At 43.4% G+C, this 13,880-nt stretch overlaps 1 protein-coding gene and 1 long non-coding RNA gene across 2 annotated transcripts in view; one reads left to right on the top strand and one right to left on the bottom strand.

The window, feature by feature from the left end:
• Positions 1-13,880, bottom strand: part of LOC307102368 — a 92,236-nt gene that overhangs the window by 12,323 nt on the left and 66,033 nt on the right. The window lies entirely within an intron of this gene.
• Positions 1-13,880, top strand: part of PPM1H (protein phosphatase, Mg2+/Mn2+ dependent 1H) — a 247,544-nt gene that overhangs the window by 213,991 nt on the left and 19,673 nt on the right. The window contains exon 9 of the mRNA XM_079775920.1: positions 2,203-2,354. Coding sequence (XP_079632046.1) covers positions 2,203-2,354 — 152 coding nt within the window. The remainder of the gene's footprint in view (positions 1-2,202; positions 2,355-13,880) is intronic.

The following is a 13,880-nucleotide window of genomic DNA, read 5'->3' as shown; positions in this document are numbered from 1 at the left end:
ATCCTTTGGAGCTCAAATTATCACAGAAATTCGTTGTAGAAATTCCCCAGTAGGAAGCTAGCAGTCTCTCCTAAAGTTATTGCATACACAGTGAGCCAGGACTTGAAGTTGGGAGCCCAGGCGTGACCTCTGCTATCTTCTCTTGAGCCTACCCCGGGGGATAACTGTGTAGGCTACTAAGCCCTTGATTTCCCTACAGCCTGGTACTCAAAGTGCGGTCCTTGGACCTGCAGGCTCGGAGCATGAGGGAACAAATTAGAAATACAGCCTCTCAACTCACCCCAGAACGGAGTTAGAATCTGCATTTTAGCAAGATCCCCAGCTGATTTCTATGCATATGAGAAGCACTGCTCGAAGGCCCCCGGGAACCGCAGAAAGCAGCGCTAAGGGGATTTGGCTGCTTCTGTGGAGTGAAAATTGGACCACATGAATTCTGTGGCCTAAGGATAGAATTCTGGCATTTGAGACTTTCTGGTCTTTAAACTTAAGATCCTCCCTCTCATTTTCTTTAATTTGGCCTCATAAGGCACCCTGCCTTCTCCGGAATGTAAACATCCTTAAGTGAGCATGCCTTTTGAGAAAGTGTTAAAAGGGGTACTATATACCCCTGAGTGCTCTTCCCCTGAGTGTGGTCTGCACACTGGGCCATTAGCTAATTGCTACCATCTCCGTCACAGGCCTAGCAGCCTGGGTCCGAGGCTGCTTTTCAATTCTGCTCACTTTCCCAGGGCTCCGTGGGTAGGTGGTGCCCTTCGTTGTTTGCTGCTGCTGGGTGTAGGCTGCTAGCCCACAGGACCAGTCCCGTGGCAGGGTGTCACTGGCCTGGGAAAACTTTTCTAAAACATAAGCTTGGCTTTCAAAGACATGGATTTGAGCAGTGTGTAGACCTCTTAGAATTTGTATTCTCTCTAGACCTGAGATGATGTAATGATTGTGATGGGGCCTGGGAGCAGCTGCTCACACTGCCTCCTCCGCCCTCTCCCCTCCCCTCACCCACAGCTTTCACTCAGGCTTGTTTTTAGAAAATAGAATAGAGCCATGAGGGGGCTGAAGGAGCTGGGAGATGGGTGAAATTGACCTGCCTTTGTCCTCAGTTTATGAGGTGGTATAGGCAGTTGCCGGTTCTGCCAAATTAGGAGGGAACAACAATTAAATCCCCAACTCTTCCTCCCCCGACCCAGCCGAAGCAGGGTGAATATAGAGTTGTGGCCTAACCTAAATAAGGCTTGATTTTTATTATTATTGGTTTTGCCAAGATTACGCTGTTCTTTTCAGAGATTTTAGGTGGATGTTGCAATACCCAAGTCATTCCAGGTACTAGAGATGAGTAAAGGCTTAAAATTTGCCCAGACACGCTTAGGAGATTCAGACTTAGCATGTGAGCATGCGTCTGTTGTTAATTAGGCTAGATTGAGGCTCCTCAAACCTCAGTGTAGCCTTAGAGCTCCATACCTACGTGAGATGAGTCCTCTGGGCAACAAACAGGTAAGCCAAAAGGTGATCAATAAGTGCATTGCATAAAGTGTGCTTCCTTTGTCCCAGGCCAATACATACAGAGCAGCTACTAAGGATCCTAGACTGGCCTTATCTCACCCCCACACTGAGAACTCAGAAGCAGGGAAATCTGCTCTTCATCTTTGGACTTAGAGCACCTGGCCCAGAGCAGGCCCTTAATGTTTGTGGAATGGACATGCAAAGAAAAGAAGGAAGCAAGCCTCTGGCTAGCGTAGTATCTGTTGTAAGTCAGTGTTCCAGCAACATCTCAGGCATTACATTTTCAGTTCATTGATTTCAGAGAGGAAGAGATAGAGACATCAATGATGAGAGAGAATCATTGATCAGCTGCCTCCTGCACACTCCCTACTGGGGATCGAGCATGCAACCTGGGCAGACCAACTGGGAATCAAACCATGACCTCCTGGTTCATAGGTGAACGCTCAACCACTGAGCCACACCTGCCAGGCAGTTTATTTCTTCTTTGTCAAACTATTAAGCCACCCGTTAGGCCCCATATATCTGTACAACAAGTCTCCAAAGGAAGCTACCCTGCCCACAACGCTTGCTGCACAATGAATACCTCACAATGCATACCTGCAAACCACTGAGATGGGCAGGAAAAGGGACTGGAGATCAGAAGTCAGTTCGTTAGGGGGAATGATGTGCTTACAACCTCTTAAGCCAAAGTGTTCTCATTGGTTTCAGGTTAGAGTCTACGATCTCTCCAAATATGAGCATGGAGCAGATGATGTGCTGATCCTGGCAACAGATGGACTGTGGGATGTTTTATCAAATGAAGAAGTGGCAGAAGCAATCACTCAGTTTCTTCCTAACTGTGACCCTGATGACCCTCACAGGTTTGTGCATCTCTATGATTATAGGGTTATTTCTTAAGCAGTGTTTTATAACGTGACTGAGATTAATGATAATCATGCATTTTCAACATTCATGATTTATAGATGAGCTAATAGGGATGGTTTAGTAACCAAACTGCAGAAGGGACTATACTTCCTATTAGAGGTACATTCACAGCCAAATGAACATCCTAAGTAGAACCCAGGGACAAATGGTAAAGAATTTGATTTGGAAGATATTTCAATATCTTAGTTCATATCCTCCAAAGTATATTTTCATCCACTGGGGAACTATTTCTTTCGAGAAACATTGAGAAAGGAGAAAATTAAAGTAGATATTCTCTTATGGCATAATGGCAGTGTAGCTACCCTAAACAACCCTAGGTGACTCTCGGATATGAACAAAAATCTCCTCTGGAGAAACAGTTTTCACTTAGAACACAAGGACACAAGTCTCCATGAGTAAAGCCAGCAGAAGCAACAGACAGCAGAGTTGGGCCTGTAAATACTTCATTATTGGAAATATCAATCAAAAATATAAATATTTTTACATGTTTCAGAAAGATTTTTAAAAGCATTGAAAATATGAACAAGAATAAAAGACTATAAAATATCTGCAGAGATTTTAAAAATAAAGGAAGTGAAACTTCTGGAGATGAAAAATATAAAAATAGGAACTAAAATCACTGGATTAAAGAGATTAGAGACAGTTGAAGAGAATACTAGTGAACTGGGAAATAGATCTAAATAATCCAGAATATGGCTCAGAGAGACAAAGAGGAGGAAAAATGTGAAATGAGCTTAAGAAACTAGGAGGATAACCTAAGATACTGTCATTAGAATTCCAAAAGGAAATTCTCTAGCAGATAGGAAGAAAAAAAAATGTTCTAGAATTGTTAAGTAATACTAACCTTAAGATCCAGAAAGACCAACAAAGGAGAAGAAAGGAAAATAAAATTATAATGGGCATTTTATAATGAAACTGAAAAACTTTAAACAAACAAAAAGATACTAAAAGCAGCTAGAAAGATAAAACAGATACATAGGAATAGCATTTAAACTGACAGCTGAGTTTTCAAAAACAATAGGAACCAAAAGATAGTGAAATTATATCTTCAGTTGGATAGGAAAATAGCTCAATTTTTAGAATTTTCATGTGTAGTAAAAATATCAACAAAGGATGCAATAAAGACATTTGGGGGCAAAAAAAAAAAATTTACTGCCAACCAACCTCCTCTGAAGAAAATTCTGAAGGATGTATTCAGATAAGAAGAGGAAATGATCCCAGATGGAAGGTCTGAGAAGATGGATTACTAAGATATTAGTAAATATGTAGGTATACTTAAACATACATTGACTATATAAAATAGTAATAAGAATGTGATGTGTGGTATTAAAAATGAGAGGATGGATTAAAATTCTGAATAAAAATAACATATGGGAGGTAAGGGGATAGTAATCAGTAAAATATGCTGAGGTTCTATTTGAGAAGAGGTCGAAAGGTTTAACTTCAGACTCTAAGTAAATGTGTTTAAATAAGCAATTTTCATCATATGTGCCACAAGAATTTTTAAAACAGTCAATACCTGGCTGTTTAGTCAGGGGCATTGACCTCTTTTCCCTTAGATTGTCAAATACAGCAATGAAAATAGCCAACACAACAATAGCCATCCAGTGTGAATGAATCAAAATTATGCCTTTTTTTTTTTTTGGTCAGACTGACGAAAAATAAAATATATTTTTTGATGTGCTGCAGAATTTTAGCAATTAGTTCATGTGTGCCACAAGATGAAAAAGGTTGAAAACTGCTGGTTAAATAGCTAAGAAAACTACTAAGGGAAATAGAAAGTATAACTTTCAAACAAGAGAGAGATAATCTACATGGAATTAAAAACCATACTTCTAAAAGTTTTTACTTTTAAGTAAAGAAAACAAAAAACAATAAAAATAAGAAATTACTTGGGCATGAACAATAAGAAGAATGCTACATATCGAAACTTTAAAGGCTGAATTTTGAGCCTTTTCTAATTTAATGAGCTATACATAGATGAAGACTCCACTCACCCCTGACCTGCCAGAAGTGACTATATCCCCTCCATGTCATTGGGTAAATTTTTACAGAGCTGTGCCCTGTATCACAAGGAACCTCTACCGCTAAGTTTTAGATTCTTGACCACAGAAAAGGAAAAAGAGACCCTTAAGCATAGAGAACGATATTTCTCAGAATCAGACCCTGAGGCTGACTTGTATTACTGGGCTAGTTCTGCCCATATTATCAACGTAAACATGTAGAAAAGGATTCTTGTAACTTAAGGTTCTAAGGAGCCAAAGGAGTGGAGCTATGTAATTGTGGATTGTGTTCTTTTCCCGTGTGCAGGCTGTCAGTAAGCAGCTGTCCTAATTTAAAATTTAGGCCTGTGGTCCTTATTTCAACAACAGCATTTTATTTAGGAAGTGAAAACAGCACAATAAACCCAGGAGAAGTAATGAAAGGAAAAATTAAATATAACAAAATAGAGAACAAATATACAATGAAAATAAATGACAAAGCCAAAATTTGAAACGCTAATATATTAGGGAAATACAAATCAAAACCACAATGGGATACCACCTCACACTCATTCGGATGGCTATTTTAAAAACACACAGACACAAAATAAGTGTTGGTGAGGATGTGGAAAAATTGAAACCCTTTCGCATTGCTGCTGAGAATGTAAAATAATACAGCTGTGGGAAATTATATGGTACTTCATTAAAAAATTAAACATAATTACCATATGACCCAGCAATTCTACCTCTGGATATATACCCAAATGAAGTGAAAGAGGAACTCAAAGAGATATTTATACACCCATGTTCATAGTAGCATTATCCACAGAAACAAAAAGGTAGAAGCAGCCTAAGTATCCATAGACAGATGAATGAATAAAAATATATAGTATATGCATGCAATGGAATATTAACCTTAAAAAGAGAAGAAATTCTCACACATACTATACAAATGATGAACCTTGAAGACATGGTAAGTCACAGAAGGACAACTATTGTATAATTCCATTTATATGAGGTGCCTAGAATAGTCAAATTCATAAAGACAGAAAGTGAAATGGTGGTTGACAAGGGTTGGGTGTGGGGTTAGAGATGGGGAGTTGTTTAATGGACACAGTTTCCATTTGGGAAGATGAAAATTTTCTGGAGATGGATGGGTGATGGCTACACAACAATGTGAATGCACTTAATGCCACAAAACTGTACACTAAAAGATGTTTAAAGTGGTAAATTTTATGTTTTGTATATTTTACCACCCAAAAAACACACAAAGAAGCAAATTTTAAAAAGTAGATAAAATTTCCCCATAAGGCTAATCAAGAATAAAGGGGTGGGGGCACTGACAAATAAACAGTATTAGGAATTAAAAAATAATAATAATCCAGATGCAGTAGCAATCTATATATATAAAAGCGTAATATGCAAATTGACCACCAGCGGAATGACAGGTTGGCTATGACGCGCACTGACCACCAGGGGGCAGATGCTCAACGCAGGAACTGCCCCCGGCCCACAGGCCCCGATCACCTGATCAGGGCCTGCTAGGCAACCTCTCAGTCCCTCCCCCCAGCGGCAAGCTCAGATTGCCCAATGGGGAACCGGGAACCAGGGGTGGGTGGCAGTGGGGGTGAGTGGTGATGGACATGGGCGGTGGGGCCAGTTGCTGGGAAAGATCAGCCCTGATTGCAGGCCAGGCCTAGGGACCCTATCCGTGCACAAATTTCATGCACTGGGCCTCTAGTTAAATATAAGAGGATATTATAAATATACTAGAGGCCCGGTACATGAAAATTCATGCACTGGAGGGGGTCCCTCAGCCTGGCCTGCCCCCTATCACAGTCCGGGAACCCTCAGGGGTGGGAGGCAACCCGGCGATCAGGGGAAGGCGATGCCCCCTTCACACCTCTGATGGTGCCACTGCCGGCAGCGCCAGCCTCGGCCAGCCCTGGTTACCTGAGCCTTGGGTGGCCCTAGGTGGCTGGGCAGCTGCCATCCAAGGCTTGCCTGTGCCTCGGGCCGGCCCTGGGCGGCTGAGGGGCTGAGGGTGGGTCTGGCCGCACTGCACGCCTGCCACCCCCGACCCCCGGCGGGGCTAAAAGGACTGGGGGACTCCGACGGGGCTGAGGGGACTGGGTGCCACCATCTTGTGGCTATGGGCGCCGCCATCTTTGTGACAGTCAGTTTGTATATTCCCTCTTTATTAGATAGGATACCTATTCATTAATGGGAACATTGTAAAAATATTAATTTTCCCTAAATTGATCTAGCATCAGTACAGTTTATAACCAAAATTCCAATCGAGTTTTCATGGAACTTCATAAGTTTATTTTAGACATACGTGGAAAAAAATGCCAAGAATGTTTGTGACATTTCTGTTAGAGTTATACCCTTCTAGATATTAACACAAAATCAGAACAATTAACCCTTTGCACTTGCTTGCTTTTTTCTCAATTCCTTTATTCTAATGCTAACTGTGTCGAGTCACACTCGACATCCGAGTGCAAAAAGTTAAGACAGTGTAGAAAAAATATAAAATTTTATCCTTCTCTCACATCATACACTAAAATCAAGTCCAGGCAAATTAAAACTTACATGTGAAAGGCAAAAATAAATACAACTTTTAGAAAATAGCATATAGGACACTTGATAATCTCAGAATAAGGAAGGATTTCTTAGGACACAGAAAGTACAAACAATTAAAGACTGATAGCCTTGACTAGATTAAACTTACCAAGTTTGGTTCTTCAAAAGACAACATCCTATATAATAAAACCCTAATGTGCAAATCGACTGAATGGCGGAATGACCAGTTGCTATGACACTCACTGACCACCAGGGGGCAGATGCTCAACGCAGGAGCTGCCCCCTGGTGGTCAGTGCGCCCCCACAGGGGGGTGTCGCTCAGGCAGAAGCCGGGCTCATGACTGGCGCACAGTAGAGGTGGTGGAAGCCTCTCCCGCCTCCATAGCAGCGCTAAAAAGCAGCTAGCTGAGCGGTAAGGAGCAGCGAGCAAGAGGGCAGTAAGGAGTGGAGTCCTGGACTGTGAGAGCCCCAGACTGTAAGAGGGATGTTTGACTGCCAGCTCGGGCCTATGCCGGCAGGTGGACATCCCCAAGGGGTCCCAGACTGCAAGAGGGTGCAGGCCGGGCTGAGGGACCCCCCCTCCCCAGGTCATGAATTTCGTGCACTGGACCTCTAGTAAAGAGAATAAAATGACAAGCCATGAACTGGGAGAAGATTTTTGCAACTTGTATAATTGAAGAGGGATTAATATCCATAAAATATAATGAATTCTCCTAGATCCGTGGTTGGCAAACTGCAGCTCGCGAGCCACATGCGGCTCTTTGGCCCCTTGAGTGTGGCTCTTCCACAAAATAGCACGGCCTGGGCGAGTCTATTTTGAAGAAGTGGCGTTAGAAGTTTAAGTTTAAAAAATTTGGCTCTCCAAAGAAATTTCAATCATTGTACTGTTGATATTTGGCTCTGTTGACTATTGAGTTTGCCGACTACTGTCCTAGATCAAAAAAGAAAATTTTTTAAAAATCCAATAGAAAAATGAGCAAGCACCAGTCATCACACAGAAAATTAATGGCCAATAAATATATGAAACAAAAATCTTAAATTGAATAGTATAAATTAAAAATGTGGAAGGACTGCAGATGGCTTTGCAAATTTATAGGAAGATTCTAAAGACATATTGACATATCTGGTAAAGCAGAGCCTACACATACCCTGTACTACACCTAGGTCTGTACCCAAGAGTAGTGGATCTGAAAATGGGGTCTTTGGGCCAAGTGGCATCAGCATTATATGAAAACTTGTTAGAAATGCAAATTCTCAGGCCCCTCCTCAAATCTACTAAATAAAACTCCAATGGTAGGACCAGGACTTCTGTTTTTCCAAACCATCCTGGTGATTCTGGTGCTGCTAAAATTTGAGTCATGTAAAAAGACATCCACAGAATTGTTTCTGTTATAAAAATAAATTATTGTACATATCCAATCATAGGATGGATAAACAAAGAATAAAATACAGCTCACAAAGGGGAATGGCCCAAATTTGTGCTCGTTAACAGGGAAAATCTCAAAAACATAATGTTGAGTTAAACAGGCAAGTCACAGAAGAATACACATGTTGTGATTCTATTTACATGAAGTAGAAAACTAGCAGTGTATCACTGGGAGCTGTAGATATTAAAACTATAACAAAGAGCAAGAGAATTAACCCAAAATTCAGGGTAACAGTTGCCTTGGGAGGAGAGGTGGCAGAGAGAGTGGGGTGTGTGCTTGAGGAGGGGCACACAGTGAGTCTTTAACCTTTTGCACTCGGATGTCGAGATTAAAATTACCCTTTGAATGTATCAATAATTTGAAATATAAAAAAAATCCAAATAAATAAGTTTGTATGAAAAGAAACTCCAGTTTTTTATTCTACTGCCGCGCTTTGTAAAATCTGGGGTATTTAAAAAATTAAATCCCGAGTAGAATAAAGGAATCGAGAAAAAAGCAAGCGAGTGCAAAGGGTTAAGATACTTACTGGTAGTGCTCTGTTCCTTTAGCTAGATGACTGGTGCCTGCCTGTTCATGTTGAAGTGCATATATGTAATATACATTCATTTGTGTGTAAACTGTGCGAGGCAGTGAAGTCCAGTGGTCAATGGTGTGGAATCCGTAGTCAGACTGCCTGAGCTCAAATCCTGGTTCTGTTCCTTTGATACACGTAAACTTAGGGAAGTTTCTGAATCCTCCCGTGCCTGGGACCCCGCCTCTGTAACGCGGGGGTGCCCATAGCACTTCTCACACATGTGTATATAGTGAAGTGCCTGCTATACAGTGAGCACCAGTGGGTGTTTGTTGTTGTTATTCTGTTTGAGGCTATTTTTGCATGTTTCTTATATTTCACAACAACAACAAAATTCTTTCAGGAAGAAAGTGAAGCTATCCTGTCTCTCTTCCTCGAATCGTTTGGCATAATCATTTTGCTCAGGTGCATAGGAATTGATGGTGCTGCAATTGAAGATTATTTATTTAAATTTGAATGTTTTTTCTCCTGTTGAGGTTTTAGTTTTAATCTGTGTTTTATGTCCTGCTTATTACCAACATTCTTATGTGGATTTTCGCTACTGTGATTATTTTTGTAAAGCTTTGTAAACCCAGCTGACAGGTATGAGTGAAAAGGCACCCAACACCTTTTTTTTTTTTTTTTAAATCTTTCCAAGCTGGCCTGGTCTTGCTCACCAGCCTGTTTATCTCCATGGCAACAAATGTGCCCTCCAGAGAGTGGTAACCTATGGGTAGGGTTGTCACTGGGCAGGTGCATGCCACATCAGAGCAGGCTCCTGGGTTCGTGAGAAATGCCGCAGCAGGGCTCACAGTGATCGCCATGGAACAAACAGGGCAGAAACAAAAAAAGTTCTTCAGTTTGCCTTTCAGAGCAGATTACACACCAATGCCTGAGAAAGAACCCTGTGTCAGACAGATGAAAGAGTTGACAGGAAAAGCTACAAAATGAACATAGCTTTATTGGTAACATAGATTATCAGGCTGAAGGTCAGAAAAATTCTGGTTGGTTTTTGAGGTCTTAAGACAGAACTTTGGGGCAAAGCTGTTCTCTTTGCCAAAAGACTGTGATTCAGATTCATTCATTTGGCAAATATTAAGGGCCTATTTTATGAGCCAAGGCCTGCTGGACCCTGGGGAAGATTTTGAAGAAAACAGACCTGGTCCCTGCCCTCTTGGAGTTTAAATTCCAGAGAGGGTTACAGAAGCATAAGGAAGTTACAATATGAGTGATTGAAGAGAGGAACCTAACCTAGAGCAAGGGATGTCCAAACTTCACCCTGAGGAATAAATACAGATAAGCCAGGAAATGCAGGGGTGAGGTGGAATTGGAGGGGAGAACATGACCCATTCAAGGAACCCAACAGTCAGTAATGGCTGAGGTGTGCCGTTACTAATCAGAAAACATCCTGTACAATCTGATGGCAAAAACATGAGACGGGCATTATTTCCCTACCCGTGTGTGTTCCTTACTAATTTAAGCCATATTGGAAAATCAGACTTAAGAATTGCATAAAATGATGTTCTCGTTCATGGGGACATTTTGCATGCATCTGTGTGTAATTTGGAAGGAGGGCGCCACACTCAAGCCCTGGCTCAGTGTGTCCACAGAGAGCTCAGGCCCAAAAGCCACACAAGAGGTGGCCTGCTGGTGCCCTCCCAACAGGAACTGTTCTGATCTTGTTATGCACAATAGAAATACGAGTGGAAGTCAGTCATCCCAATAAGTTTTAGCCTAAATCATCACTTTTGTGGTGAAGAAAGACTCACTATAATTCCAGAGGCTCCAGGAGCCCTTCCTCAGCCAGAAGGATTCAATTCTCCCCAAATGTACCAGGACCACAGGTTTGCTTGTTTAATCCTGGGAGTCGGGGAGTGGAGGGTCCCTGGGGCAAGCCTGAGGAGGCTGAGCAAATAAGGTCAGCCTATTGTGGGCAGCCTGAGAGAGAGGGAAGACAACAAAGCAAGTATGAAGAACAACAACATGTTTCTTCATTTGAGGTTTTGAATGGGCCTGTTTGAATAAGTTTTGCCAGGTTTTTCTCTGTCTTTCCAGTCATTCTCAACAATAGGCCAGCGTAGTCTTCCTCTCGTGACATCATTTCCAATAAGAAACTTAAAATAGCGTCTCACTCTCCAGAGTGAGTTGTGAGGGAAGAGATGATTAGCATAAAGATGAGTTTGTGAAGTTCTGACCCTTGCACCATCCTCTCGGCAGAGATGGGTAAAAATTAGCTGTGAGAGCTTCTTATCCCCAGTGTAGTAAGTCCTTTTGCTATTGTGAACTGTCCTGACAAAGGAGCTAGAAAATTAAAAGGAGGCTCTGTAGACAAGCCAGCATGTGAGTGTGGCAGGGGGTTTCTCTCTTTCCTTTTTATTGGAGTTTGCCCTGCAGTGTAGCAGGGCTGGCAGTTCTGTGGATGTGGGGCCATGCAATGAACTGTTCAGAGGAAATATACACACTGACATTCGAGAGGGGGTTGCTAACGTCACGGAGGGTGGGCTGCACAGCCTGTAGGTCTCTTTAATTCCAGTAAAATTTTCTTTTGAGACCTGAAGATCCTGAGGCAGCACACCTGGGATTGGCTCTCCCCCTGTGAGGCTGGAGGTTTGGGGGTGAGTCTCCTGGAAACAATATTCAAAATGGGGGCAAGGATGTAAACACTCAAAGAAGATGCTTGATATTTTGTCAGAAAGGAATAAATGATTACTATTACTAAAAGGAAAGGTCATGGGCAACGTCCAGAGGAACGAGGGCCAAAGAGCAGGTAACCACACATGAAAATGTGGCATGGATTCACATTCAAAATGCCCAGGCGAAACTCTGCAAGGCTTTGCTGCTCAGTCCTGCACTTCCCAAAAACTGTCTGTGGAAATCTCATCTCTAGCTTGTACCTAACAGCCCTCAGTCCCCCTGCATGATACCCGAGGGACTTGTTATGGGCTATCCTATCTAATAAAAGGGTAATATGCAAATTGGTCACGACGCCCTCACAGTAACAACCGAACAGCAGGCTGTGTGGGGCGACCAGGCCGGCAGGGGGGTTAGCAAAGGATGACCAAATGACTGACCAGCAGGTTGCATGGGGCGACCAGGCCAGCAGGGGGGGGGGGCAGTGAGGGGTAACCAGGCCAGCACGGGGGGCAGTTGGGGCGACCAGACAGGCAGGGGGGCACTAAGGGGTGACCAGATGGGCAGGGGGGGCAGTTGGGGGCGATGAGGCTGGCAGGGGGGGCAGTTAGGTGCAATCAGGCAGGCAGGTGAGCAGTTAGGAGCCAGCAGTCCCGGATTGTGAGAGGGATGTCCGACTGCCCGTTTCAGACTGAAACCGGCAGTCAGACATCCCCTGAGGGGTCCTGGATTGGAGAGGGTGCAGGCTGGGCTGAGGAGACCCCCCTCCCCCCCCCCTCCGTGCACGAATTTCGTGCACCAGGCCTCTAGTTAAGTCTTTAAATACCAATATACTGTAAACTCCGTAGAGCATTTCCCTAAGGAGAGAAGCTTTCTTGATGGTCATGTTTCAAATGCTGTTCTTCACATCCATGCTCTCTGAGGCTCCGAAAACCGTGTGCCTTGCTAAGGAAGAAAGTCATCAGTGGAGAGTTAATATTAAAACACCCACCAAACACTGACAGCAGGATACTAATGTAGGTATTAAATGTTAGTTTGTGTTACACTGATCATATGAAATTTATTCTGGCAGAAGACAAAGGGTTTTTTTTATGAAATCTTTCCATGAGTTAGCTGAACTAATTTCTACCAGCACCATATGGTTTTCAAAAACTAGGCCTCAAATGCAAAAAGGAAGCCTCCCCTCCCCCAACAGTTACAGGTCTTACTGATGTCATTTGTGTTTGCTCTGGAGTTTGAAGACTAGATAAAATCTGCCTTTCTCTCTCTCAGTGTTTAGCATATTCAGGTCCCTGGGAATTTGGAAGCCAGCCTGTGACCCTGCTCATGACAGCCTCTGAGCAGCACACGCCAGGCCCGCCTTTCCTCGGTTGGAGCAGGACTGTGTGGCCACTTGGTTGGAGCATCGGGGCATTTTAAAGGGTTTGCCAGGAAGGATTGAGAAGGAAATGGCCTATTATGAACACTCACATTGAAATATTTGGGATTCCAACTAAAATAAACATGCACAACCTAAGAAACTGGGGTGCTGGTGCCAGGGGCAGAAAGGTGGGCAGTGCCTGGCCGGCAGTCTTACCCTTTCCTGTGGAGGAGGGGAGCTCTCCCCAGTCTTTGAGCTTGTACCAGCTGGCACACAAACCCTTGCGGGACACAGTGACAGTGTTGCAGACAGCAGCTGTCATGATTCCCATGTCTCAGTATATTTCCTGAGTGGAGTCCCCGCACCTTGTGCATGAGCGGCTTCTGGGCAGGGCGAGGGACATGTGTGGCTCAGCTCCCAGCCCTGAGCCGAAGACATGCCTCCTCCCTGATGAGTTGCCAGGGTCTGAGCACAACAAAGAGCCCTCTCCCAGTCACCTCCCACCCCCACCCATCCAGTCACCATAGATCCCTGCCAATGTTCCAAAGCCTGGGAGAGCTTTTCTACCTCTTAAATCTAAGAGGCCTGCTCAGAATGCAAAGAGGATTCCTCCTCCTTTTCCCATCACACTCTATTACTGCAGGGCATCAGCAGATGGAGGCTGCCTTTTATATGCAAATATTTGGGACCCATTAATCCCCCAGTTCTGCCACTCTTGTAAGACCCTGTCTGTACCATCCAAATGGCAAATAGAAGTTCCCACCCAACTAGAACTATTGAGATTTTCAGGCATGGTTGCAGCCTGAGGCCTGAAATGGGCCTATTTTTGACACCCCAGCGCTGATTCAGATGTGGGCTGGTGAGAAACAAGACTCTACAAGAGGTGGATGACTTAAGGCAAAACTCTTGGGAGAGGAGAGAGATATTTT

This window comes from Cnephaeus nilssonii (assembly GCF_951640355.1).
Source record: "Cnephaeus nilssonii genome assembly, chromosome: 6".
Taxonomy (NCBI): Eukaryota; Metazoa; Chordata; class Mammalia; order Chiroptera; family Vespertilionidae; genus Cnephaeus; species Cnephaeus nilssonii.
The sequence above is the reverse complement of the archived record's forward strand: the minus strand, read 5'-3'. Positions and strand labels throughout refer to the sequence as shown.